The following is a 25383-nucleotide window of genomic DNA, read 5'->3' as shown; positions in this document are numbered from 1 at the left end:
GATGAGAGGCTGTGGACACGAAGGATTCCAACCTGGACCATACGACTGTGAGAAGGAAGTGGAGAGGAAGTCAGTCCACCCCGCCTTTAACACCTCGGTTGGAGGCATGAGGTGAGCCAGTGCACATGCACGGACCAACGGACACTACTTCCAAATTCTCTGGCTCTGGGTGCATGGTGCACATGCGTAATCCCACCATGGAATACAACAGGGACCACCATTCAAAGAAGAATATTAATTCAGGGGGTTAACTGGACTCCCCTGAAACAGTCTATTTTTGCCTTTGAGAATAAATCCATATTCAGGTGCAGGAGATGGACGCCTGTTTTGAAATGCTGTTTATTACAATGATCTCATCATCAAAGTTATCACATTACCATAAACTACCCTGTTACAATAGTCTCTTCTCCAGAAATTAAGCTACATATGCCAGGAAAAATCAAATCAAATCACTTACCCATCATACTTGTAGATATTAACTTCTAATAAGTTATCCTTAGCATGGTTAGCATGTTCAGTTACTATGGAGAAAAACAAACACACTTATTCACTCAAGCCTTCCTATTAAGCTAAGTTTCATAAACTTATCAAGTAATGTTTCATAAGTTCCATAAACAAAACCAAATGAATGTGGCTGTCAAGCAGAAAACAAGAGACAAGGTAGTGAGGCAATATCTTTTATTGGACCAACTTCTGTTGGTGAGAGGTCCAATAAAAGACAGAGAGACAGGGTGGGTGAGAGAATATCTTTTACTGGACCTTTCACCAACAGAAGTTGGTCCAATAAAAGATATTCCCTCACTCACCCTGTCTCTCTAACATCCTGAGACCAACACAGCTACAACTACATTACATACAAGCAGAAAACAAAACCATTACAATGTCTCGGTTTACCAAAATGTTTCATTTTAATGGATTTTACAACAAGGAAACAACTGAGAAATGCATGTACTACATACGAGGAAAATTCTTTGTTTAGAAAACAAAAAAATTAAATGTAAATGTAAGTGTCACATACATGTATTTTTCACTGTGAGTCGCTGTATCATTTAGTAATTATTTCATCAGGGTAACTACCTATGCAGTTTTAAATGGCAAGTTTTATTTATTTATTTATTTTAAGTGGAAAAAGAAGGATATCTGTTTTTATAAATTAAGACCTTAAATAGCTTGGATGCATCACTACCTACAAAATGGTCACTGAAATAAAATGGTACATTGCTACATCACCCTCATTTGTGAATTGCAGGGCTATAGCTAAATTAGCTAGAAATCAGTTACTGTTCCATTTCATGCACTTATTAATGCAGAAAGCAGAATTCTAAAAAGACATTTTCTTAAGCTGTAAGGAAGAGTTGCTTTAAAGATTTCATTTTATATTTAATGAGAGATTGAAGTAAAATATTAACATTACTCACTAATAACATCTGTAGAGATGGAAGCTAGACTAAACAATGGAGCCACTTTTTGTTCATAGATCCTCTTCCCTTGCCGTTTTCCTCCATATGGATTAATATATACTAGCAGTTGCTTTGGTCTAGATTCTGGGGGAGGAGAGGGGAAACAAACACGCCACATTGTTAGGCACTTGAGTATAAAAACAAGCCAGTTTTGATAAATGTATTTTTTAATTCTAAGTTATTACATTTAAATACATACTCTTATAAAATATTTTGTTAGTGAACAGAGGCAATTTGAATAAAAGATTTTATTAAAACTCCTTAGTGTGAGGATTAAATAGGTTCCTTATTATATGGAAAGAGCAGCAGAAAGTTCATATTACTTTCAGGCAGTTCTGCATTCACCTTGCCTTTCCACTAAATGAAATGACAATGGCATCAGAGCTACCAATAAGATACAAGCTAAGGTGGCAACTGGAAAGAGGCATATTATCTTCTCCTTGGAAAAAATAAGCATAGTAACTGTATGCATCCTGTGGGTGAGATGAATACAGAAATATGTCTGTACAGAAGGTATTTTATGAATAGAATTCTAGAAAATAGCTTTTGTAACAGGCAATTGAATGATCCTTCATGTGATAGAAAAGTGGTAAGTATATTTTGTAAAAGCATATTCTGAACTGCGGGAAACTGCTCTGAAGATCTGAACTCAATATAATGTAAGAATATCTACCATTACTGTCTGAAGTCTGGCTGAAAGGACTTCAGTTTGACCCCAAAGTCAGTCGAGTCAAGGAACCAAAAACACCTATCACAACAGGGCTATTCAACTAGACACCTTAAATGAGAATGCTTTCCACTGCTAGAGGGTCTTAGGATATATCTGTGCTTTGATAACATTAATTAATTAAGATTCAAAGTTTTTCTATGGAGGTACTGATTATTATCCCTATTTTAAAAAGGTAAGATTAACGAAAATAGACATTAGTAAACTGGCCAAGAGCTAAGTGGAAATCTGCGATTGAAATAGAAATAGAATCTAGATCTCATGACAGACCTTCAACCACATTGTCCCTTTCTAAAACCGTTGGTAACCTAAGGCCAGTTAGCCCAAATTTTGAGACTCAAGGTGAGATGCTTTTCACAGCTTCGTATGTTTCAACCAACCAACCAACACAGGACTGACTGAAAATTCCAAAATTTAAATCTTTGAGGAAAACACAAACAAATTTTTGAAAAAAAAAATTCACAGAAAATTCCTATATTTTGACCAGCTTCATCACAAATATCATCTGCACTGGAACATGGTGAAAAGCACCAGGTTGGCTGAATTAAGACAACTTTGAAAGGAATATAAGATAAATACTGAATGTATCACATAGGTCTTTGCAAAGAATCAAGGCTATCCGTATTATAGTAACATGGTTTCATATATAGCCAAATTGGACATTGCATAGACAAGACTTTTTTCCAGCACTGGCTGTATATTGCAACTCATTCACTAGTCCCTGGAATCAGTCCTGCAAACCTAATGTTCAATTCATTCTTCGGCATCAAAGAATAGTGTTACAGGCTGTACCAGAGAGATATTTATGCAAACACCTTTTTACACAAAGATATGTCCTGTGTGATTATTCAGAGACAAAACTAAAAAAAAAAAAAGAGAGAAAGAAAGAAACTGGATTATACTCCTTTTTCTGCATCACCATGGTTTACTAAATTTCAGACACTTACACATGAGCAAATCCATTGTAACTGTTGGAGTTGCACATACATTGCTGAAGGCACAATCTAAACACAAAGCTGCAGAAATAATTTTGAGCCCAGTCTGCCCAGCAGAGCTTTTATTAATGGTGATATTGCATGAGAAGAAAAGCACCCAGCTTGACATTCAGAGCTGGCTGACCATAGCATTTATTTTTAAACTGAGTACATTTAATACAGAAATTATTTAGACAAAAGAGGAAATCCTAAAGTGCAATTTTTACAAAAGACATTCTGATAGAATTATGATTTCAGATGTGCTTGTCCTCAATACCAGAAAAGGCACACTAGCTTCTCTCTCAGACACCTATTCCAGAAGTGCAGATTTAAAACTGTATAATTCACTCTCTTGGTCCAACCACAAAAAGGGCATTCAGCAAGTTCACCTTTCTCAACGTCTCTAGCATAGTATTGAATGTAATCTGATAAATTAGTATTTTATTAGAGCAATGTCCATTGGCCCTGATCAAGATTGGGGCCCTGATTTCATGTCTTAGATGCAAAATTTCACCACTGTGTAGATGTGGCAAGATAGAGGAAGATATGGTCCCTTTCCTGAAGAGCTTATCAGTATGTGTTATACCTGAGAGGAAAGTTGCACCTCTTAACTCAGTAAGGAAATTTTCCAGACAATATCAAATCATACATATTCATATGTGTGGCCATACACAGAGATCCCATAAGCCTTAAGCAAACTATTGGGCTCAACACTGGGGTAACTAGGTGAAATTCTCTGTCCTGTGTTATAGGAGGTCAGACTAGATGAGCCAATGGTCCCTTCTGACCTCAAAATCGATGAAACCAAAGGGTTCACATAATCAAGCTTCTGGACAGCTCACTGATAAGTACCAGAATAACATTAAAACCATTGAACAATAATTCCCTCTAGCTTATTTTTAAAAGTAGTTTTAAGCAACATTAAGATTCTGAACAAATACCCAAGGCAAGCAATTCCCAGTTAAGGCAAACGCCTAGTCACAATAGGTGCAGAATAGGAAAACTGAGTGAGGATTGTGTCTCTTTGGTCTCCTCCTTTCATAAGTAATGCATACAAAGTACTTCAAAAACAAAGCAATACTGGTATAACAGGAACTATGCAGCCAGCAACTACCAAGCACTCTGAAGCAGCTGACACTGGTGTGAGCACTGTAACTTGTTTTATTGGAAGAAACATTAACAAAGTTATTATCAGATGTTTGTTCCCAGTGCTTAAGGCTCTGGGAAGTTTACTATTACTAAATAGTTATACCGGGCTTGTAGTTAGAGGCCCATAATTCTAGGTGCTTTACAAACACATAGATCTGGTCTACACTAGGAAATAAAGTTGGCATAGCTATGCTGGTCAGGGGTATGAAAAATCCACACCCCTGAACGATGCAATAAACTGATCTAACCCCTCTCTAGATCAACAGGAGAATTTTCCCATCAACCTAGCTACCGCCTCTCGAGCAAGTGGATTAGCTACACCAACAGGAGAACACCTCCTGCTGGCATAGGAAGCATCTTTAGTGAACCACTGAAGCTGTGCCACTGCAGCATTTTAAGTGTAGACAGGCCCATAGTCCATGCTCCAGAGGATTTTCAATCAATACAAGTGATATGTGGGGTGCGGGGAAGAAGAGCTTAAGCAGCAGTGTGTTTTTGAATCTAATGAAGTTTCGGAAGGTGCAGGAGATACTATGGATGGAATGGCTATTCTGTAGCAGCATTACCCCTGGCTAACATACAAATGTTTATGCAGTGGTCCGGGATTCCTTGTCAGCATGAATGTATCCAAAAACTCCTCTCATTCATTCAAGTCACAATACTATGGAAAGTCTACAGGCCCCACATTCTCCAGTGCTCTTCACAGTCATTTACACTTGGACAAATGAATAAGAACCCTACTATTCTGATCTGTTAGGGTTTGACATTCACTTTCCACAGGTATTAATGACTATGCTGCCTTGCACCTTGTGACAGTGGAGAATCAGATACTTGCTAGTTCAAATGCAGCACACCTCCTATCCCCAACTGCTCTCCCTTAGGAGGGCATGAGCTGAGCTTAAGGGCTGAGTTAGCCACATTAATAGAAACTTAACTAAACTGCTGTAGGTGCCATGAAAATAATGTTGTATATTTCAGTAATTTAGTCGAACAACTTACTCTGTAACTCAAGTAATTCTTTAAGTGCCTGTATCCACTGGTTACACAGTTGCTCATCAACGCACGAAAATGTTACTTCGCTGCACCGCCAGCGGTGTTTTTGTGCTCTTTTCATGTAATATACTATATATAGTATAAAAAAAAGAAAAAGAAAGACATTTATGTATTCTACATTTATTGCAACAATGAAATATACTTAATTGTGTGCTGAAGCCCTAGTTTTAAAAATCTGTGCAACATATTTAAAAGACAACATATTAATGAACCAAAAGACACTACTACCCCCTTCTGGAATGTTTCTATTTCTCATAATTCTAATAGGAAAACTTTGTGTGTGTGTTTGTAAGAGGGCAACATTCCAAGTATTTTTCACAATTTAAAAACAGTAATTCCTCCCTGACACATTTCAGCTTACAGTAACTGCTCAAATGTGAATGATTTTTTAAAGATACTTCTCAGCATGCCCAGAGGAAAGGACAATAGGTTATTACATGGTTGCTTACAAGAGTTGCAGCATTCATACTGCCTGAATTTCTTTTGTTTTGAAAAATTTATATGCCATATAAAGCTTGCAAAGTTCATGTCAGAAAAAACACCCAGTCCTCAGTACCCCCTTTTAAATATCACATCAGTTTGCAGGAAGCTGAAAGGAAGAGGGAGAATCTGAAAGCCAATTTCAGTCTCTTGAGAAGCATGTGTGTGGGTGGAAGAGAACCACCAAATCATTACAGACTATTTTCTCACATTTAGTCCTTCCATAAAGCCTTGGACAAGTACATTCAAGTCCCCTTTCCACAGTTAGCAGTACAGAGGATTGCCATTATATCACTAAGCAGGTTAGAGTACCATTGTATCTCACTTGATTATACGTAAGTGCTTACATAAAAGAAAGTCTTCACACGTCGAAAAATGTGTGAAAGATCTTTTCTCACACAGTCTGATCATTAATAATGATTGGAGTTTTCGTGAGGACAGCATCTCTTATTTGATTTTCTAGTGGAGTAATACAGAATCTATGATGCCACAATATTTACTTCGCAACAGTGAGATGTAGTAAGTAAGGGTTATGACTCCATTGTGGGACCAAAGAGAAGGAGATGAGCCATGAAGGAAAGATTTGATTAAAACATCTTTAACAATAATAAAAAGCCAGGCTCTTGACCAATAGTTCTGTTTATAAAAAACTCTTTGTACAGCTCTTAGATTCAAGTCCCCCTTACAATATCTACAGATGACTACAGCATTCTGAAAATAGGAGTAGTTTCCCTACCTGTGAAAGCATGCGGCTTTCCCATTTTTTGCCATTTTCCACTACTACATTGCTTCTCGTCAATTTCAGTTTCTTCTACAACAATAATCTCTGAGGCGGGCACAAAATAATTTCCTGTACAAACACAACATCCATACATGAAAACTGAACATTAACAATACAAAACACATTAAAATAGCCTCAAAACATAGAAGTGTAAAATGTGTATTTCATATCAAATGTAAAGACTATGTAGGTAAATATCAGACAAACAGCTTTGAACTAAGCCATGCACAACCAAGGACATAAATCAGGAATACAGGGTCACAACACCACTCACTCAAAATTGGCCCAACCATGAGCCCATCATTCTCCCCGACCCTCCCCCAGTCATGACAGAAGGGCAAATAAATCTTCAAATAAAGCGTTTTGTAATTCTAATTGTTGTTGTTTCAATCCTATTCCTGGTACTGAAGAAAAGCTTACTGGTATCTAATTTCTACATCACCCTTACACCGTGATGATCTTGTTATTTCAGAAGCCTGACTATATTAAAAAAGTGGGAAGTACATGAAAAAAAAAAATGAGATTTCACCGTACAAATAATTGTTAAATTTATCAAGGCTAAAAAGAGTAGGAGTGTGTGGCAAGCCAACCATAGCTATTTCTGTTTCTAAACAGACTCTAGAGCATAAATGTAACTTAATTTATTGAATATTGCTAGCTGCAGTTTAACCATGATTAAGAGTATAATAATGGTCAGCTCTCACATAATCAAAGAATAGAACCTTTTATGTAAGAAGAAAAGGAGTACCGGTGGCACCTTAGAGACTAACAAATTTATCTGAGTGGTGCCACAAGTACTCCTTTTCTTTTTGCGAATAGAGACTAACACGGCTGCTACTCTGAAACCTGTCATTTATGTAAGGGGATTTCAAAATGTAGTTGCCTGACCTGGCTAGACATAAAGCAGTCAAGAGGAGGAGGACAAGAAACAAAAGGGAGAAAGATATAATTTCTGCTCTGTTTGTGTTTTTAATTCTATTACTGAACTGTATAAGTTACTCAGATATTCTTCAATATTAACGGCAATTCTGTGTTGCATTAACAAAAAACAAACTTTTAATGATTGTTCATTTTGCTATCTCCTGGACATGTTAAAATTAAAATGAGAGATTCCAATTAGATAAAATGTAAACGAAGATTCTGGATAGGATACTCATTGGCATGTTTGCTAGGAGAAGTAACAGAAGGCACATTGCTTTATTACACATTTTCTGTACACTAGAAAGAAAAGAAAGCGGTCTAACCCCGTAGGTAACAATAATTTCATACAAACTTTTAAATACATATTATTGCAAGCATTTATAAGTATCCGGGCTCCTTTTACATGGTTTAGATTAAAGGTAAGCCTACATCACAACCAACACCATTTTAAAGACACATCAAGAAAATTTCACTAATCAAAAAATGAGAGAAAATTGAGCCAGCAGCAGGCAGAAAGTTAGCCCGACAAGTTTCACGATTCCTTCTGAATCGTGGCCAGGCTAAGGTTCAGATGTATTCCTGGCAAGAGAAAATTCCAGAGACACACCTGCTACTAAAAATACTCTGTCCAGCAATCCCCTTAGTTCTTAATCTTGAGAGTTTAGTTTAAGCATTCTAGAGAAAGGTAAGCAGGCAGCATGGCAGGTCAGAGAAGTATCCAAGCCCTAGGACCTGTATATAGATTTAACTGGAAACACTGACTCAACCAGAAGTTGACTGGCAGCCTGTACCAAGTGTGGTGCACAAAACACAATATGTTTGTCACAGCCTAGACCAGTACCACTCTCTGGACAAACGTCATTCTGTTGTGATGGGCTCCAACTGCTGAATCCCACATGTAGTTAAGCTCTTTGGTTCTGGGTAGCGACTGATCACTGTTCCTAAATCTGGGTCTCAGGAAATCTCTCCTGGTGCAGCAGATTGTGTGTGTCAGACACCCTTCCTGGGCAGTGAGATGTTACCTAGATCCTGGAAGCAGTGCCTCAGTCCTCCTGAGCCTCCAGATGTTAGACTCATTCTCCCTACAGTCTAAATGGCTGTGGGAGTTCTGGTTCCCTAGTTAACCCCTTAATTGCTCTATCACAACTTTCCAGACAGTCTCTGTGCTAATAAATCAAACTCCTGGTACACAAAGAATGCTCAAAGCTACACTTAAGATTACATTCAAAACAGAGGTTCTAATACAACTGGCATTCTCAAAAGAAAAATGGAGTTCATAAGCTGACAAAAATTGCTCAAACTGTCACATAGTTCTCTCTAGTTAACCCTGCCCTAAAGCAAGAGACATATTCTGAATTAGGGAAAGCTTTCAAGCAGCCTACACACAAGCCTATATATTGTTATACAAGATTTTGGGTGAGTTAAATAACATTTAAGGGGCCTACTAGAGTGTATGATGGGCACTAATCTGCCTAATCTTTCTAAAAAGTTAACTTTTATTTAAAAGAGGATAAGGATAGCATCTTGACTCCACCGCTGCTGTAGAGTGTTTCTAGCAGCTGAGGGCTAGATCTGTCTCTGCTTACAGCCTTCCCCAGACAGGAGTAACCTTAATTCACAATACAGTCATGGGTTTCACATCTGACTTCGACTGGGCAGCATCAATGACAGTGATGAAAAGAGAAAAGGAGTACTTGTGGCACCTTAGAGACTAACCAATTTATTTGAGCATAAGCTTTTGCGAGCTACAGCTCACTTCATCGGATGCATACTGTGGAAACTGCAGAAGACATTATATACACAGAGACCATGAAACAATACCTCCTCCCACCCCACTCTCCTGCTGGTAATAGCTTATCTAAAGTGATCACTCTCTTTACAATGTGTATGATAATCAAGTTGGGCCATTTCCAGCACAAATCCTCAATTTGATCATCATACACATTGTAAGGAGAGTGATCACTTTAGATAAGCTATTACCTTATCTAACACGGCTGTTACTCTGAAACCAGTGATGAAAAGGATCTTGCACATTCTTCAGAGAAACTACTTACTCATTAGTGGTGAGTACAAGTTCAAACCATGGTTTGAGAAATCTCAGTTCCATCTAGGATGACTACACTAACTTACAAAGTGCTAGGCACTGTACAGACACCAGACAAGTCTACTGTCTTCACAGGAGAAGACTGCCCCAACCTTAAGCAAGTTAAGAAAAATGTACTCCATGATAGGGGTAAATTTTCCAGCTCTCCCTCCTCCAATCTCAGTCCAAATACTAGCTCAAGAGTGAGACTAATACCGAGAACATTCCCACATGGTTCTGAAAAGTTGTCACGTTACATACAGATGGACAAATGTCATCGAGATGAATGTAGGGCCTCACTTCACTCTGCCAATAGAACATTGTGTGAAAATGTAGGGTCAACGAACAGTAGCCTAGGATCCTTATCCACTGCAGTCTATTCCTTCCCCAATAGAGCGGGTAGTTTCCACAAGTAGGTGCTCAAATACAAATGCACAGAGCAAGCTACAAAAGGCACCCTACTAAAATCATCCCCAAACAGGATGGCTTTATCTGCAACAGCCTGAAATATCATAACCACCCACAGAAGTAAATAGTAGGACAACTCTCTCAGAGAATTTGTGGAGCAATTATTCCCCTTGAAAATAATTCACACACCCAAACTACTAACCCCATAATAGTTTTACACTATACTGCAATGTGTTAGTGGAGTTCATTGCTATTTACACCGGTGTAATGGGATGATTTAGTTGGTGTTGGTCCTGCTTTGAGCAGGGGATTGGACTAGATGACATCCTGAGGTCCCTTCCAACCCTAATATTTGAGGATTCTATGTGTGAGATCAGTATCAGACCCTATATGTACAGTGTAGCTCATTATGGGCCTGTCTACACTACCGCTTAAATCGATGTAACTTACTTTGCTCAGGTGTATGAAAAAATCACCCCCCTGACCAACCCAAGTTACATCGACTTAAAGCATGTCCTCCCCATGCTATGTAAGCGGGACACGCTCTCCTGTCAGCGAAGCGTGTCTTCACCAGACGTGGTGCAGCGGCACCGATGTAGCGCGGTACTGTAGACTAGCCCTAAGAGTTTGTCCTGGCTGAAATAATACACACATATACACACACACAGTATAAGTTTTAAACAAACAATTTAATATTGTACACAGCAATGATGATTGTGAAGCTTGGCTGAGGTGGTGAAGTTAGAGGGTGGAAGAGGGTGGGATATTTCCTAGGGAATGCCTTACTGCTAAATGATGAACTAGCATTCAGCTGAGCCCTCAAGGGTTAACACATTGTTAATGTAGCCTCACACTCTACAAGGCAGCACAAATGGTGGGAGGGGAGACAGCATGGCAGACAGAGACACACACCCTGTGTGTGTGGGCCGGAGGGGAGAGAGACAGATACACATTGCCCCTTTAAGTACACTGACATCACTCTAAGTACATTGCCTTTTTAAATAGATCAGGAAGTTGAGACAGCAGCTGCGGCCAGCAAGCTCTCTCTGTCCTGAGCCCTGTTGTGTCCCCACCCTGCTCTATATGGAGAAGGTTTAAGTGGGGGGCAGGCATAGGGGGGAGGGGGACACCTTGACATTAGCCCCCTTCTTCCCCCCTCCCCTGCACAGCAAGCAGGACACTACAGGGAGCAGCTCCAAGGCAGAGGGCAGGAGCAGCACATGGCAGTGGGGGGAGGGACATCTGAACTGCTGGCAATTGGTAGCCTGCTAGGCAGCTGCAGCACAGGGAACTTAGGGGAGCAGGGAGCTGATGGGGGGCTGCTGCTCCACCCTGGTTTCAAGCCCCCACCAGCTAGCTGCAATGGGCTGCTCTTCCTGCAAGCAGTGGACAAAGCAGGCAGCTGCCAAACAACATTATAAGGGAGCATTGCACAACTTTAAACAAGCATGTTCCCTAATTGATCAGCAATGTAACAACGTTAACCAGGATGACTTTAAGTGAGGAGTTACTGTAAATTGGAGTTGAGGGATGACTTCTGGTAAGCTCTGAAACATGTGCGTAGGTTCCTTTAAATGTGTTTTCTCTTTAATTCTTTTACCTTAAGAATAAATGTACCTGCTCAGAAAGAACTCAGTGGTAACTTATAACTTGGGGCAATACATTGCTCAGAGCCCTTGGAGTGAAAGCAAAGTGCAGGCACTGGCCTCTTAGGCAATTTGGCTTGCTGGGGATATCACAATGTCAGGCAGGGAGCCACGCTGCCTTAAAATCCCTGGTAAGGAGGAAGAGAGACACCAGTCTCTCCCAAGAGAGGTGATGGCTGGGAGCTGGAAACCTGAAGTGGGAGCCCTTGCTGGGCCACAGAGGGGGAATATGAACATAGCTGGCTGAAAACTGTGACATATATACATTTAAATACACAAGCACCAGAAAAATGCTACAAACACTGGCTAATATTGTGTTTCTAACTGCTTAGTTCCTCATCAGCTCTTCAGAATGATGTTAGGATAATTACCTGATGTAACTGAAGTTGAGATTTTTCTTGAAATGGATATATCTATAAAGAAATAAAGTCTCAGCATACAGTATGCTACTTGTTCCTTTGCTAATATACATTTTATGTGACATTGGCAAGTGACAGTACTTAGGATTCTCTCTTTCCTTTATATATAAATTAAAAATGAACACCGATGTTTTATTGTAACACACAAGAAAAGCAAGCACAGGGAAGGTCAGTGTGGTATTCTAATCACAAGAAGTGCAATTTTAAAGACTATAAAGACACAAAAATGTAGGGCTGGAAGGGACCTCAAGAAGTACTCAAGCCCAGCCCCCTGTGCTAAGATAGGACCAAGTAAATCCAGAACATCCCTGATAAGTGTTTGTCCAAACTGTTGTTAATAAACCTCAAATGATGGTGATTGAAAGTCTGTATAATTACCCTTAACTACCCGTAGAATTAGGAAAATGAGGAAACATTTTCTAATATCTAACCTTATGCTCCCATGGTGCAGATGAAGGTAGGATTTGTAGTAATGGGCTTAAAGGGACATAGCAAACAATTGATCACCATCCTCTTTATAACACCCCATAACATATTTGAAGACTTATCAAGTGTCCCCTCAGGTTTCTTTTCTAAAGACTAAACATGCCCAGTTTTTTTAAACCTTTCCTTTAGGGCTGTTGATTCATCGCAGTTAACTCACGTGCTTAACTCAAAAAAATTAATAGCAATTATTCGCAATTTTAATTGCACTGTTAAACAGTAGAATACCAATTGAAATTTATTAAATATTTTGGATGTTTTTCTACATTTTCATATATATTGTTTTCTGTGTCAATTTAAATCAAAGTGTTATTTTTTATTACAAATATTTGCACTGTAAAAATCACAAACAAAAGAAATAGTATTTCTCAATGCATCTCATTCAAGTACTGTAGTAGCAAACTCTTTGCCATGAAAGTGCAACTTACAAATGTAGTTTTTTTGTTACACAACTGCACTCAAAAAACAAAACAAAGTAAAACTTTAGAGCCTAAGAGTCCTCTCAGTCCTACTTTTTGTTCAGCCACGCCAAGACAAACAAGTTTGTTTACATCTACAGGAGAGAACGATGCCCTCTTATTTACAATGTTACCAGAAAGTGAGAACAGGCATTTGCCATATCACTTTTATAGCCGACATTGCAAGGTATTTACGTGCCAGATATGCTAAACAGTCACATGCCCCTTCATGCTTCGGCCTCCATTTCAGAGGACATGCTTCCATGCTGATAACACTTGTTAAAAATAGTGTGTTAAATAAATTTGTGACAGAACTCCTTGGGGGAGGGGGACGGGGGGGAATTGTATGTACCCTGCTCTGTTTTACCGGCATTCTGCCATATATTTCATGTTATAGCAGTCTCAGATGATGACCCAGCATATGTTGTTCATTTTAAGAACACTATCACTGCAGGTCTGACAAAACGCAAAGAAGGTACCAATGGGAGATTTCTAAAGACAGCTACAGCACTCGACCCAAGTTTTAAGAATCTAAAGTGGCTTCCAAAATCTGAGAGGGATGAGGTGTGGAGCATGCTTTTAGAAGTCTTAAAAGAGCAATACACCGATGCGGAAACTACAGAACCCGAACCACGAAAAAAAGAAAATCAACCTTCTCCTGGTAGCATCTTACTCAGATAATGAAAACAAATGTATGTCAATCATAGAATATCAGGGTTGGAAGGGACCTCAGGAGGTCATCTAGTCCAACCCCCTGCTCAAAGCAAGACCAATCCCCAATTAAATCATCCCAGCCAGGCCTTTGTCAAGCCTCACCTTAAAAACGTCTAAGGAAGGAGATTCCACCACCTCCCTAGGTAATGCATTCCAGTGTTTCACCACCCTCCATGTGAAAAAGTTTTTCCTAATATCCAACCTAAATCTCCCCCACTGCAACTTGAGACCATTACTCCTTGTTCTGTCATCTGCTACCACTGAGAACAGTCTAGATCCATCCTCTTTGGAACCTCCTTTCAGGTAGTTGAAAGCAGCTATCAAATCCCCCCTCATTCTTCTCTTCCATAGACTAAACATCCCCAGTTCCCTCAGCCTCTCCTCATAACTCATGTGTTCCAGTCCCCTAATCATTTTTGTTGCCCTCCGCTGGACTCTTTCCAATTTTTCCACATCCTTCTTGTAGTGTGGGGCCCAAAACTGGACACAGGACTCCAGATGACGCCTCACCAATGTCGAATAGAGGGGAACGATCACGTCCCTCGATCTGCTGGCAATGCCCCTACTTATACACCCCAAAATGCCATTGGCCTTCTTGGCAACAAGGGCACACTGTTGACTCATATCCAGCTTCTCGTCCACTGTAACCCCTAAGTCCTTTTCTGCAGAATTGCTGCTTAGCCAGTCGGTCCCTAGTCTGTAGCGGTGCATGGGGTTCTTCCGTCCTAAGTGCAGGACTCTGCACTTGTCCTTGTTGAACCTCATCAGATTTCTTTTGGCCCAATCCTCTAATTTGTCTAGGTCCCTCTGTTTCCTATCCCTACCCTCCAGCGTATCTACCTCTCCTCCCAGTTTAGTGTCATCTGCAAACTTGCTGAGGGTGAAATCCACACCATCCTCCAGATCATTTAGGAAGATATTGAACAAAACCGGCCCCAGGACCGACCCTTGGGGCACTCCACTTGGTACCGGCTGCCAACTAGACATGAAGCCATTGATCACTACCCACTGAGCCCGACAATCTAGCCAACTTTCTATCCACCTTATAGTCCATTCATCCAGCCCATACTTCCTTAACTTGCTGGCAAGAATACTGTGGGAGACTGTGTCAAAAGCTTTGCTAAAGTCAAGGAACAGCACATCCACGGCTTTCCCTTCATCCACAGAGCCAGTTACCTCATCATAGAAGGCAATTAGATTAGTCAGGCATGACTTGCCCTTGGTGAATCCATGCTGACTGTTCCTGATCACTTTCCTCTCCCTTAAGTGCTTCAAAATTGATTCCTTGAGGACCTGCTCCATGATTTTTCCAGGGACTGAGGTCAGGCTGACTGGCCTGTAGTTCGCAGGATCCTCCTTCTTCCCTTTTTTAAAGATGGGCACTATATTAGCCTTTTTCCAGTCATCCGGGACTTCCCCGGATCGCCATGAGTTTTCAAAGATAACGGCCAATGGCTCTGCAATCACATCTGCCAACTCCTTAGCACTCTCAGATTGAACGCATCCGGCCCCATGGACTTGTGCACGTCCAGCTTTTCTAAATAGTCCCGAACCACTTCTTTCTCCACAGAGGGCTGGTCACCTCCTCCCCATGCTGTGCTGCCCAGTGCAGCAGTCTGGGAGCTGACCTTGTTTGTGAAGACAGAGGCAAAAAAAGCATTGAGTACATTAGCTTTGGATTGTTATTGAGCAGAACCCATCATCTGCATGGACTCGGGTGACCAGACAGCAAGGGTGAAAAATTGGGACATGGGGTGGGGGGATAACAGGCACCCATATAAAACAAAGCCCCAAATATCAGGACTGTCCCTGTAAAAATTGGGACTCTGGGCACCCTGGTATGGACACATGTCCCCTGGAATGGTGGTTGAAGCAGGAAGGGACATATGAATCTTTAGCGCCTCTGGTACGTAAATATCTTGCAATGTCAGCTACAACAGTGCCATAAGAATGCCTGTTCTCACTTTCAGGTGACATTTTAAACAAGAAGCAGGCAGCATTACATCCTTCAAATGTAAACAAACTTGTTTGTCTGAGCAACTGGCTGAACAAGAAGTAGGACTGAGTGGACTTGTAGGCTCTGAAGTTTTACATTGTTCTGTTTTTGAGTGTAGCTTTTTTTTGGGTACATAATTCAACATTTGTACATTCAGCTTTCATGATAAAGAGATTGCAGTACAGTACTTATATTAGGTGAACTGAAAAATATTATTTCTTTTGTTTTTTTACAGTGCAAATACTTGTAATAAAAATAAATATAAAGTGAGCACGGTACACTTTGTATTCTGTGTTATAACTGAAATCAATATATTTGAAAATGTAGAAAATATCCAAAAGTATTTAAATAAATGGTATTCTATTATTGTTTAACAGCGTAATTAATCGTGCGATCACAATTTTTTTTAATCGCTTGGCAGCCCTACTTTCCTTATAAATCAGGCTTTCTAAACCTTATATCATTTTTGTTGCTCTCCCTTGGATTCTCTCCAGTTTGTCTACATCTTTCCTAAAGTGTTGTGCACAAAAGTGGATGCTATACTCTAGCTGAGGCCTCACCAGTGCCAAGCAGAACAATTACCTCCCACATCTTACATGACAGTCCTGTTAATATATCGTAAAATATTAGCCTTTCACAGCTGCATCACATTGTTGACACACATTCAGTTAATGATCCTTTCAGGAATGATCTAGTTATTACTTAGCCCTGCCTTGACTGTAGGGGACTGGACTAGATGACCTGTTAAGGTCCCTTCCAGTTCTACACTTCTATGATTCTATAACCCGCAGATCCTTTTCAGCATTTAACCTGATATTACCCATTTTGTAGCTGTGCCAGGATCACATTACCATGTGGAAGAATCAGTGTATTGTGTCTGAAAAAGAAGGTCTCATCAGCAATTTGAGAGAGAAAGGGAGAAGGAGAGCAAGACTTCATGTTCTGGATAAGAAACCACACACAGGCAGATGGCGGGAGAGACAGTGGACTCCTTAGAGGGCTCTGGTCTACAGCCAAACATGCTCTGGAGTGGTAAGGAAATGGAGGTAGGGTATTCTGTCTACATCTGTATCTCTCTTTTGGTATCTAAATAAAGATTAATGTTTAGAATCTTGTGAAAAGTCTTTGTGTCTGTTGGCTTCACTATCACATGCCCCTAAGAGTGAAACCCAACCCAGAGAACCCACGCAGCTGGAATTCTGGGATAGGGTGTGCTTCAGCTACAGGGGAGCCTGACAGGGTGTGGTGGTGGGGGGGGCAAGCACTTGTCCCAAAGGCTAGGCAGTTGAACTGTGAGGTTACAGCTCTCAGAAATGGGTGCTAGACAGAGCACCTGTACCATAAAAGTGTGCCTAGAGACCCCAGCCAGGGGCAATGCCTGGACTCTGTTCAGATTCACCAGCTTAAAGCACCCCAATCCCAGTGAAGTGGGACCCAAACACAACAGACCGGTGAATATCAACCTAGGAGCTCTACCAGGGCTATAAATGTGTGACAGCAAGAGTGGAACTGTTTTCATTCAAACTGAGTACTGTACTCTGAAAATATTTCTTTATACTTCACATGTACTCACATTAAGAAAAATACAAGAGATGAAAGTAATAGGAAAGAATATTCACTTCAGTCCCCAGAAAAATCACAGTGCAAGTCCTCAAAGCAATCCATTTTGAAGCACTTGGAGGAGAGAAAGGATTCACCAAGGGCAAGTCATCCTGACCAACCTCATTGCTTTTATCATGAGATAACTGGCTCGGTTGATGTGGGGAAGGCGGTGGATGTGATATACCTTCACTGTAGTGAAGCTTTTGATATGCTCCCCCACTGTAAGGTGGACAGAAAGCTTGCTACATTGTTGGACTCACTAGGTAGCGATCAACGGCTCGATGTCTAGTTGGCAGCCGGTATCAAGTGGAGTGCCCCAGGGGTCTGTCCTGGGGCCAGTTTTGTTCACCATCTTCATTAATGACTAGGATGATGTGATGGATAACACCCTCAGCAAGTTTGCAGATGACACTCAACTGGAGGGAGAGGTAAAGATATGCTGGAGGGTAGGGATAGGGTCCAGAGTGACCTAGACAAATTAGAGGATTGGACCAAAAGAAATCTGATGAGGTTCAACAAGGACAAGTGAAGAGTCCTGCACTTAGGACGGAAGAATCCCACGTACTGCTACAGGCTGGGGACCGACTGGCTAAGCAGTTGTTCTGCAGAAAAGGACCTAGGGATTGCAGTGGGTGAGAAGCTGAATATGGATCAACAGCGTGCCCTTGTTGCTAAGAAGGCTAACGGCATATTGGGCTGCATTAGTAGGAGCACTGCCAGCAGATAGAGGAATTTTTTATTATTCCCCTCTATTCAGCACTAGTGAGGCCACATCTGGAGTACTGTGTCCAGTTTTGGGGCCCCCACTACAGAAAGGATGTGGACAAATTGGAGAGACTCCAGCAGATGGCAACAAAAATGATTAGGGGGCTGGGGCACATGATTTATGAGGAGAGGCTGACCTGGGGTTATTTAGTCTGCAGAAGAGTGAGGGGCCTTCAACTACCAAAACGGGGGTTCAAAACAGGATGGCACTAGGCTGTTCTCAGTGGTGACAGATGACAGAACAAGGCGCAATGATCTCAAGCTGCAATGAGGGAGGTGTAGGTTGGGTATTAGGAAAAACTATTTCACTAGGAGGATGGTGAAGCACTGGAATGCCATAGCTAGGGAGATGATGGAATCTCCATCCTTAGAGGTTTTGAAGGCCTGGCTTGACGAAGGCCTGGCAGGGATGATTTAGTTGGGGTTAGTCCTGCTTTGAGCAAGGGATTGGATTAGATGACCTCCTGAGCTCTCTTCCAACCCTAATCTTCTAGGATTCTATGAATGTATATGCATATTGCACTGAGTACTTAGTATGACAATTTCTCCGATTGACAGAAACATCAGCTTGTAGAACTTCTCATTACACACTTCCTACAAGTTTTATTTTAGATTATTCAATTATATAAGTGATGGGCAACCTACAATACAGGGGCTGCTGCCACATTTCCCCATAATTTTCATTTACCCCATAGGAACTTTAGCAATTCATTTGAATTTTATTGGCTGACCTAATCTTTGTCTAAAGACCTACTGTCCCATACACTTTGAAAGTGTCACAATGGAAGTGAAATCAGACCAGACAGCAAATTGAATATCTGTATTACTTTGTATCTTAGAGGCTCCCACCAAATATGGCACCATAAAAGGTGAGATATCAGAGTTTACAATCTAAGGCCATGTCTACAGTACCCACCAGATCGGCGGGTAGTGATCGATCTATCGGGGATTGATTTATCACATCTAGTGTAGACGCGATAAATTGATCCCCGATTGCTCTGTCGTCGGCTCCGGAACTCCACCACGGCGAGAGGCGGAAGCGGAGTCGACAGTGGAGAGGTGGCCGTTGATCCCGGGCCGCGAGGATGCAAAGTAAGTGATTCTAAGTCGATCTAAGATACAGCGACTTCACCTACGCTATTCTCGTAGCTGAAGTTGCGTATCTTAGATCGATCCCCCGCCATCCCCTGCAGTGTAGACTGGGCCTAAAACACAGTTAGAAACAAGGAGCGGGAAGGAAAGGTGAAGAAATGTGCCCAAGGTCACATAGCAGAGGTCATTGGCACGGCCAGAAATAGAACCCAGACGCTTGGTCTGATACCGTGTTTGCTACACGATGCTCTCTATTATGAAAGTGCAGTCAAAAAGCTCTACACATTTGTATTGGTAAGCCAAACTCAAATGTTTCATATTAGATATCAAGTTTCAGCAAAAAGAAAAGGAGTACTTGTGGCACCGTAGAGACTAACCAATTTATCTGAGCATAAGCTTTCGTGAGCTACAGCTCACTTCATCGGCTGCATACTGTGGAAAGTACAGAAGATCTTTTTATACACACAAGCCATGAAAAAATGGGTATTTACCACTACAAAAGGTTTTCTCTCCCCCCACCCCACTCTCCTGCTTGTAATAGCTTATCATAGAATCTCAGGGCTGGAAGGGACCTCAGGAGGTCATCTAGTCCAACCCCCTGCTCAAAGCAGGACCAGTGTCCAATTTTTGCCCCAGATCCCTAAATGGCCCCCTCAAGGATTGAACTCACAATCCTGGGTTTAGCAGGCCAATGCTCAAACCACTGAGCTATCCCCCCCCAGCTCAGGGATTAGCTAAAGCAATCACCATCCTTACAATGTGTATGATAATCAAGGTGGGCCATTTCCAGCACAAATCCAGGGTTTAACAAGAAAGTCTGGGGGGGGGCGGGTAGGAAAAAACATATTACATATCAGGGAAATTATAGCATCTCTACAATTGACTGGCAAAGCCACACCTAAATGCTGAATTAATTCCAGACATTTAAACCAGGAAGAGATCAACAAGTTGTAGTGATTTTTTTTCAAAATACAATGATTGAAGACCTGGAGGAACTGATAAAATATTAAATGTGAAGCTTGGCTACTCAATAACCAAACGTAATTAATGACTAAGGACTATGTATGTGATTTTGAGGTGTGGTTGTGGGGCAAGAAACCTTATATATTTGAAGAGCATTAATATACCAAGGAAGAAGTAGTGTAATGAAGTAACGGAGGAGCAAAGAGATATTTAAGGTAAACTTGAGGGAATTTTTTTCCTAAACACTGAACTCTATTAGACCATAGTAGTCTCCCAAAGAAAGTGGAAGCCTCATTGTGTTGCTTATTTAAACTAAACTGAAGAAAACTCTTGAAAATATATTCTAGTTAATAACCCTGCACTGGCAGGGGTAGGAGAAACTAATAGGCTTTTTCATTTGTAATGCCTATGATTTAAATCCTACATACGACGGTATGAATATAGATGAGCTTTATATCTAACAGTTCATTAGAGGTCTTTATAAATACCACATATAACTGAAGGTCAAAACATTTTTCCTGACAAAAGGAATTTTTCACAGAGTGAGCATACAAGCCTCAAGACTTTCCACAAATCCTCCTAATTTGAAAACTTTTAAATTGTTAGTTTTTCAGATTAAGCTTTATTTTTAATCTCTGCATGTAGGATGAATTCTCCTCTCCTCCCTTGCGAACTGTTCCCTTTTGGGAAGTTTGAGTGAATTCTCTTTAGCAGTTTCTGTATTTGGGTAGGAAGGAGACAAGTGGGCATTTGAACACTCTTTATGAGCAGTCCTTTCCTGTTTCCTGCCCACCAGTGTTTTCCTGTTTTATAGAAGTACCAAATAACTTTCACAAAAGATAAGCCCAAGTCCAAAAGGTCAGATAATAGTTGGAAGGTCAACAGCCCTCAAGAAAGTGCTACCTTTGCTAAGTTTGAGACAATGATTGTTTTAATTTAATGATCACGTGATAACTGCAAACCACTCATAAAAATACATAATTTTATAAGCTGTGCACAGGTAAATTTATAGTTAGATATACTGCACAGTAATGCCCTGATCATGAAGGATCAACTTTTAAAAGGCAATCAATCTTTACCAAATTACTGCCTCTTCACTCAGGTACTTTTGGGTTGCTTGCCAATCCTCCTCATAAAAGTGTTCATTTATATTTTAGCAGCACACATTTCTTTCATATTCCCAAGTCCTTATAAAGACTGTACTGAGGCCTCCAGCGCACAGAAAACCTAAAAGGCAACAGGAGACACCTGTGAAGCTCTAGTAAATATTGCCTTAGTAGCTAACCGCACATTCCACAAATCACACATCAAGCAGTTAAAAGGAGGATGCACTTCAGATACTGAATTATTTTCTTCATAAAGTGTAGCTGTGCCTCCAGAAGTGCACTTGCATACTTCCTTGTTTTTACTCTTTATTTACCAGTGTGTCTTAAATAGACTTTTGCAGGACTGCAGCCAAATTTGATAACAGGGACTGCCATGATTCTCCAACCTACCTAGTGCTTCGGCAGACATACCAAGAAAAGTCAAGTTCATTGTGCTTTTTCACAGTTCTTAGCCAACCTCAATTTTTTGCATGTAGAATGACCAGACACAACATTCTATTTGCAAAGGATTGTGGGGGATGCCATCTGCTTTGCAGCAGCCATCTTACCCAGTCCACGTCCCATCCCAGCAGAAAATAGTCAACAGCAGATACAAGCATATAAGCAGCCATTGGTTCCGAACGAAACTAGCGTGCTGGGAGCACGTCCAGTACGTTCTGTGGTTCTTTCATGGTCTGGAGCAGGGGTTCTCAACCTTTTTCTTTCTGAGGCCCCTCCAACATGCAATACAAACTCCTCGGCACAAGCTGTGCCACAAGTGTTTTTCTGCATATAAAAACCAGGGTGGCATTAGGGGGTAGCAAGCAGGGAAATTTGGGGCCCCATTCCACAGGGGGCGCTGCGAAGCTAAGTTGCTCAGGCTTCAGCACTGGGTGGTGGGGCTTGGGGCGGTGGGGCTTCAGCTTTCTGCTCTGGGCCCCAGTGAATCTAATGCTGGCCTTGCTTGGTGGCCCCCTGGAGGCCTCAGACCCCTGTCTGAAAAGTGCTGGTCTGAAGGAAGTATATCATCCGCACAGAAGCCGCCAGTTCAAAAGCAGCCCCACTCTAGCCTATGCATCAGCTAACTACTAAGGGTATATCTACACAGCAATATGAGCCCAGGCTCAAGCCTACCTCCCCTTTTAGCCACACACCAATTGTACTAACCTAGGGCTCGGACCTAGGGTCCAAGATCCTGCAGGGCTGGAGAGTCCAAGCCTGTGTTAAGCTAGGACCAAAGGTCCAAGCCCTACTGCTTTCCTGTGTGCATGCAACACTGGCAGTCTTCTGCATATATCCCAGAATTCCTGGTGGAAGAAGAGCAACGCTACTGGTAGCAAGCACAGAGACCAGACGTACCGTTATTGCCTGGCTGAGTGCACTCCCCCTTCCTACTCCTTCTGCTCCTCACTGCTGCATGGAGCTTGCCTGGAGCAGGGAGCAAAGTTGACAGGCAGGAGGCAGCTGCCAGGATGTTGGGAGGTTGCAGAGCTGAGCCTGGAGCTCTGCCCCTCCCCCGCCCTGCAGGGCAGCCCTTTAGTCCCTGCTCCACTCTCTGTCCCTTGGTCCCCACTATGCCCGCCCGCTCCTCCCAGGGCTGCATGTGCAGATTCACCCAGGCAGCATGCACTGTGAGGGCAGTGAGTGGGAGCCAGCCCTAAAACTTCCCCACTGCCTCCCAAGGATTCCTTATTTCTGCCTCCAGGGGTGCAGCAAGGGTAGGGATAAGAGATCCTGGGGGGTGCTGAAGCACACTGCACCACAAGCCTTTAGGATGTACTTCACTGGCTCTGCAGCTGGCAGCAGCCAGGCTGGGGTGTGTGTCTGTTTTTACTCTGAAACCTACATTTTATGTTAAGCTTCAACAAAAACAAAAAGCCAGACAACAATAAAATGAAAACCAACCAACCAAAGACACTTTCATTGATCATCCCATTTTAAAAATTAAGAATTGCAAAATTCCATTTTAATAGTCTGACAGCCCTGGAGATTGATGGCCTAATTATCCTCAGAATAGGTGCATATGCGCATGTTCCTGCCCATGTGACTCAGCCTAGAGATGGAGAGCCCAATTCTCAAATTAGATGGTAGTTCATTATAAAGACTTCCCAAACTTACTCCTGAGGGAATTCTGTGCCAAAAAATAAAAATTCTGCAAACTTATTTGTCAATAAATAAATGTAGAGGCTCCAGCATGGCAGTGGGGAGCACAGGCCACTGGCTGTATGGAAGTGGGAGAAAATGCATGGAAGTGGAAGGGGGAGGGGCAGAACGCAGCACACTCGGGGAAGAGGCGGGGGAGGAGCTTGACTGATGGCGGAGCCTGCCTTGCTTCTGCCCCCACAGAAGAGATCGGGGAGGGGGTGGGGTGAAGAAGAGCAGGCCAGGTTGGGACCCCTTTGGACCGTGGACCTGGTGCCATGGTAAATCCGGTACTGATTAAGTCTGATACACTTTGCCGGACACCTTCTTTGAAATTGATTCTTTTCCTAAGAATTTACAATAAATCCTCAGTCCTGCAATTAAAGCCAAGTTTACATTAGAAATTTGTTAAAATTTGTTAGAAATTTGTTAAATGTTGACATGTCAGACGTTTACATGAGCAAACATGGAACTGGTAACAATAAAATTCTTAGTGTGCAACAGACTGATTATGCAGATAGTTCTTAATTAGGACATTTAAAGGGACACTTACAAAACAAAAAATGTATCTTAGATACACAGCTGATACCCGAAAAATATTACTCACCATTTAAACCTATTTCAAGGGTAAAGTTTACATTGAGTGCAGCCTGGTTTGTACTGAGGCATACCATTTTTGCAGAGGATTAGTTTGTATTCCATAATCTGTCATTGCATCTACACAAAAACTTATTAAAATTCAAATCAAAATATTTATATTAACACAAGAGTTAAGAGTAAACATAGTTAAGTAAGAGTAAATGTAAAGTTAGCCAATACTATGAGTGCACAAAATAGTGGGAAATGTATGTACAGCAGGAGTGGGCAACATGAAGCCCACAGGCCTAATGCGGCCCATCAGAGTAATCTGCTGGTGGGCCGCGAGACAATATTTACATTGACAGTCCACAAGCATGGCAACCCGCAGTTCTCAGTAGCTGTGGTTGACATACAGTGTATAATTTGAAAGAACGAGGAGTACTTGTGGCTCCTTAGAGACTAACAAATTTATTTGAGCATAAGCTTTCATGGGCTAAAGCCCACTTCACCAGATGCATGCAGTAAAAAATACATACGAAGATAGATAGATAGATATACAGAGAGAGAGAACATGAAAAAATGGGGGTTGCCATACCAACTCTTAACAAGACCAATCGATTAAGGAGGGCTATTATCAGCAGGAGAAAAAAACTTTTGTAGTGATAATCAGGATGGCCCATTTCAAACAGTTGACAAGAAGGTGTAACAGTAGGGGGAAAATTAGCATGGGGAAATAGTTTTTAGTTAGTGTAATGACTCATCCACTCCCAGTCTTTATTCAAGACTAATTTAATGGTGTCCAGTTTGCAGATTCATTCCAGTTTTCCTGTTTCTCGTTGGAGTCTGTTTTTGAAGAGTTTTTGTTGAATAATTGCGACTTTTAGGTCTGAAATTGAGTGTCCAGGGAGGTCGAAGTGATCCCTAACTGGTTTTTGAATGTTTTTCTTCTTTTAGGTAGAGACTGACCAGTTGGACCAATGTACATGGCAGAGGGGCATTGTTGGCACATGATGGCATATATCACATTAGTAGATGTGCAGGTGAATGAGTCTCTGATAGTGTGGCTGATGTGATTAGGTCCTATGATGGTGTCCCCTGAATAGATATGTGGATACAGTTGGCAATGGGCTTTGTTGCAAGGATGGGTTCCTGGGTTCATGTTTTTGTTGTGTGGCATGTGGTTGCTGGTGAGTATTTGCTTCAGGTTGGGGGGCTGTCTGTAAGCAAGGACTGGCCTGTCTCCCAAGATCTGAGAGAGTGAGAGGTTGTCCTTCAGGATAGGTTGTAGATCCTTGATGATGCGTTGGAGAGGTTTTAGTTGGGGACTGAAGGTGACAGCTAGTGGCGTTCTGTTACTGAGCAGTCTTCTGGCTCTGTCAATCTGTTTCTTCACCTCAGCAAGT

The 25383-nt window shown here is 41.5% G+C and overlaps 1 protein-coding gene across 3 annotated transcripts in view; it reads right to left on the bottom strand.

Annotated features, from left to right (window-relative positions):
• Window positions 1-25383, bottom strand: part of CERK (ceramide kinase) — a 74164-nt gene that overhangs the window by 44858 nt on the left and 3923 nt on the right. The window contains exons 1-5 of one of the 3 annotated variants that reach the window (XM_077834950.1): window positions 21254-21381; window positions 6580-6693; window positions 5310-5432; window positions 1419-1544; window positions 458-521 (exon numbers count right to left, since the gene is read on the bottom strand). In XM_077834950.1, the coding sequence (XP_077691076.1) occupies window positions 458-521; window positions 1419-1544; window positions 5310-5432; window positions 6580-6604 (338 nt within the window). In that variant the 5' untranslated portion in view covers window positions 6605-6693; window positions 21254-21381. Of the gene's footprint in view, window positions 1-457; window positions 522-1418; window positions 1545-5309; window positions 5433-6579; window positions 6694-21253; window positions 21382-25383 lie in introns of those variants that run through there. The other 2 variants (XM_077834935.1, XM_077834942.1) reach the window with 2 other exon arrangements.

The sequence above is a fragment of the Eretmochelys imbricata genome, chromosome 1 (assembly GCF_965152235.1).
Source record: "Eretmochelys imbricata isolate rEreImb1 chromosome 1, rEreImb1.hap1, whole genome shotgun sequence".
In the NCBI taxonomy this organism is placed as follows: Eukaryota; Metazoa; Chordata; order Testudines; family Cheloniidae; genus Eretmochelys; species Eretmochelys imbricata.
Note: the sequence above shows the minus strand (reverse complement) of the source record. Positions and strands in the feature narration are given on the sequence as shown.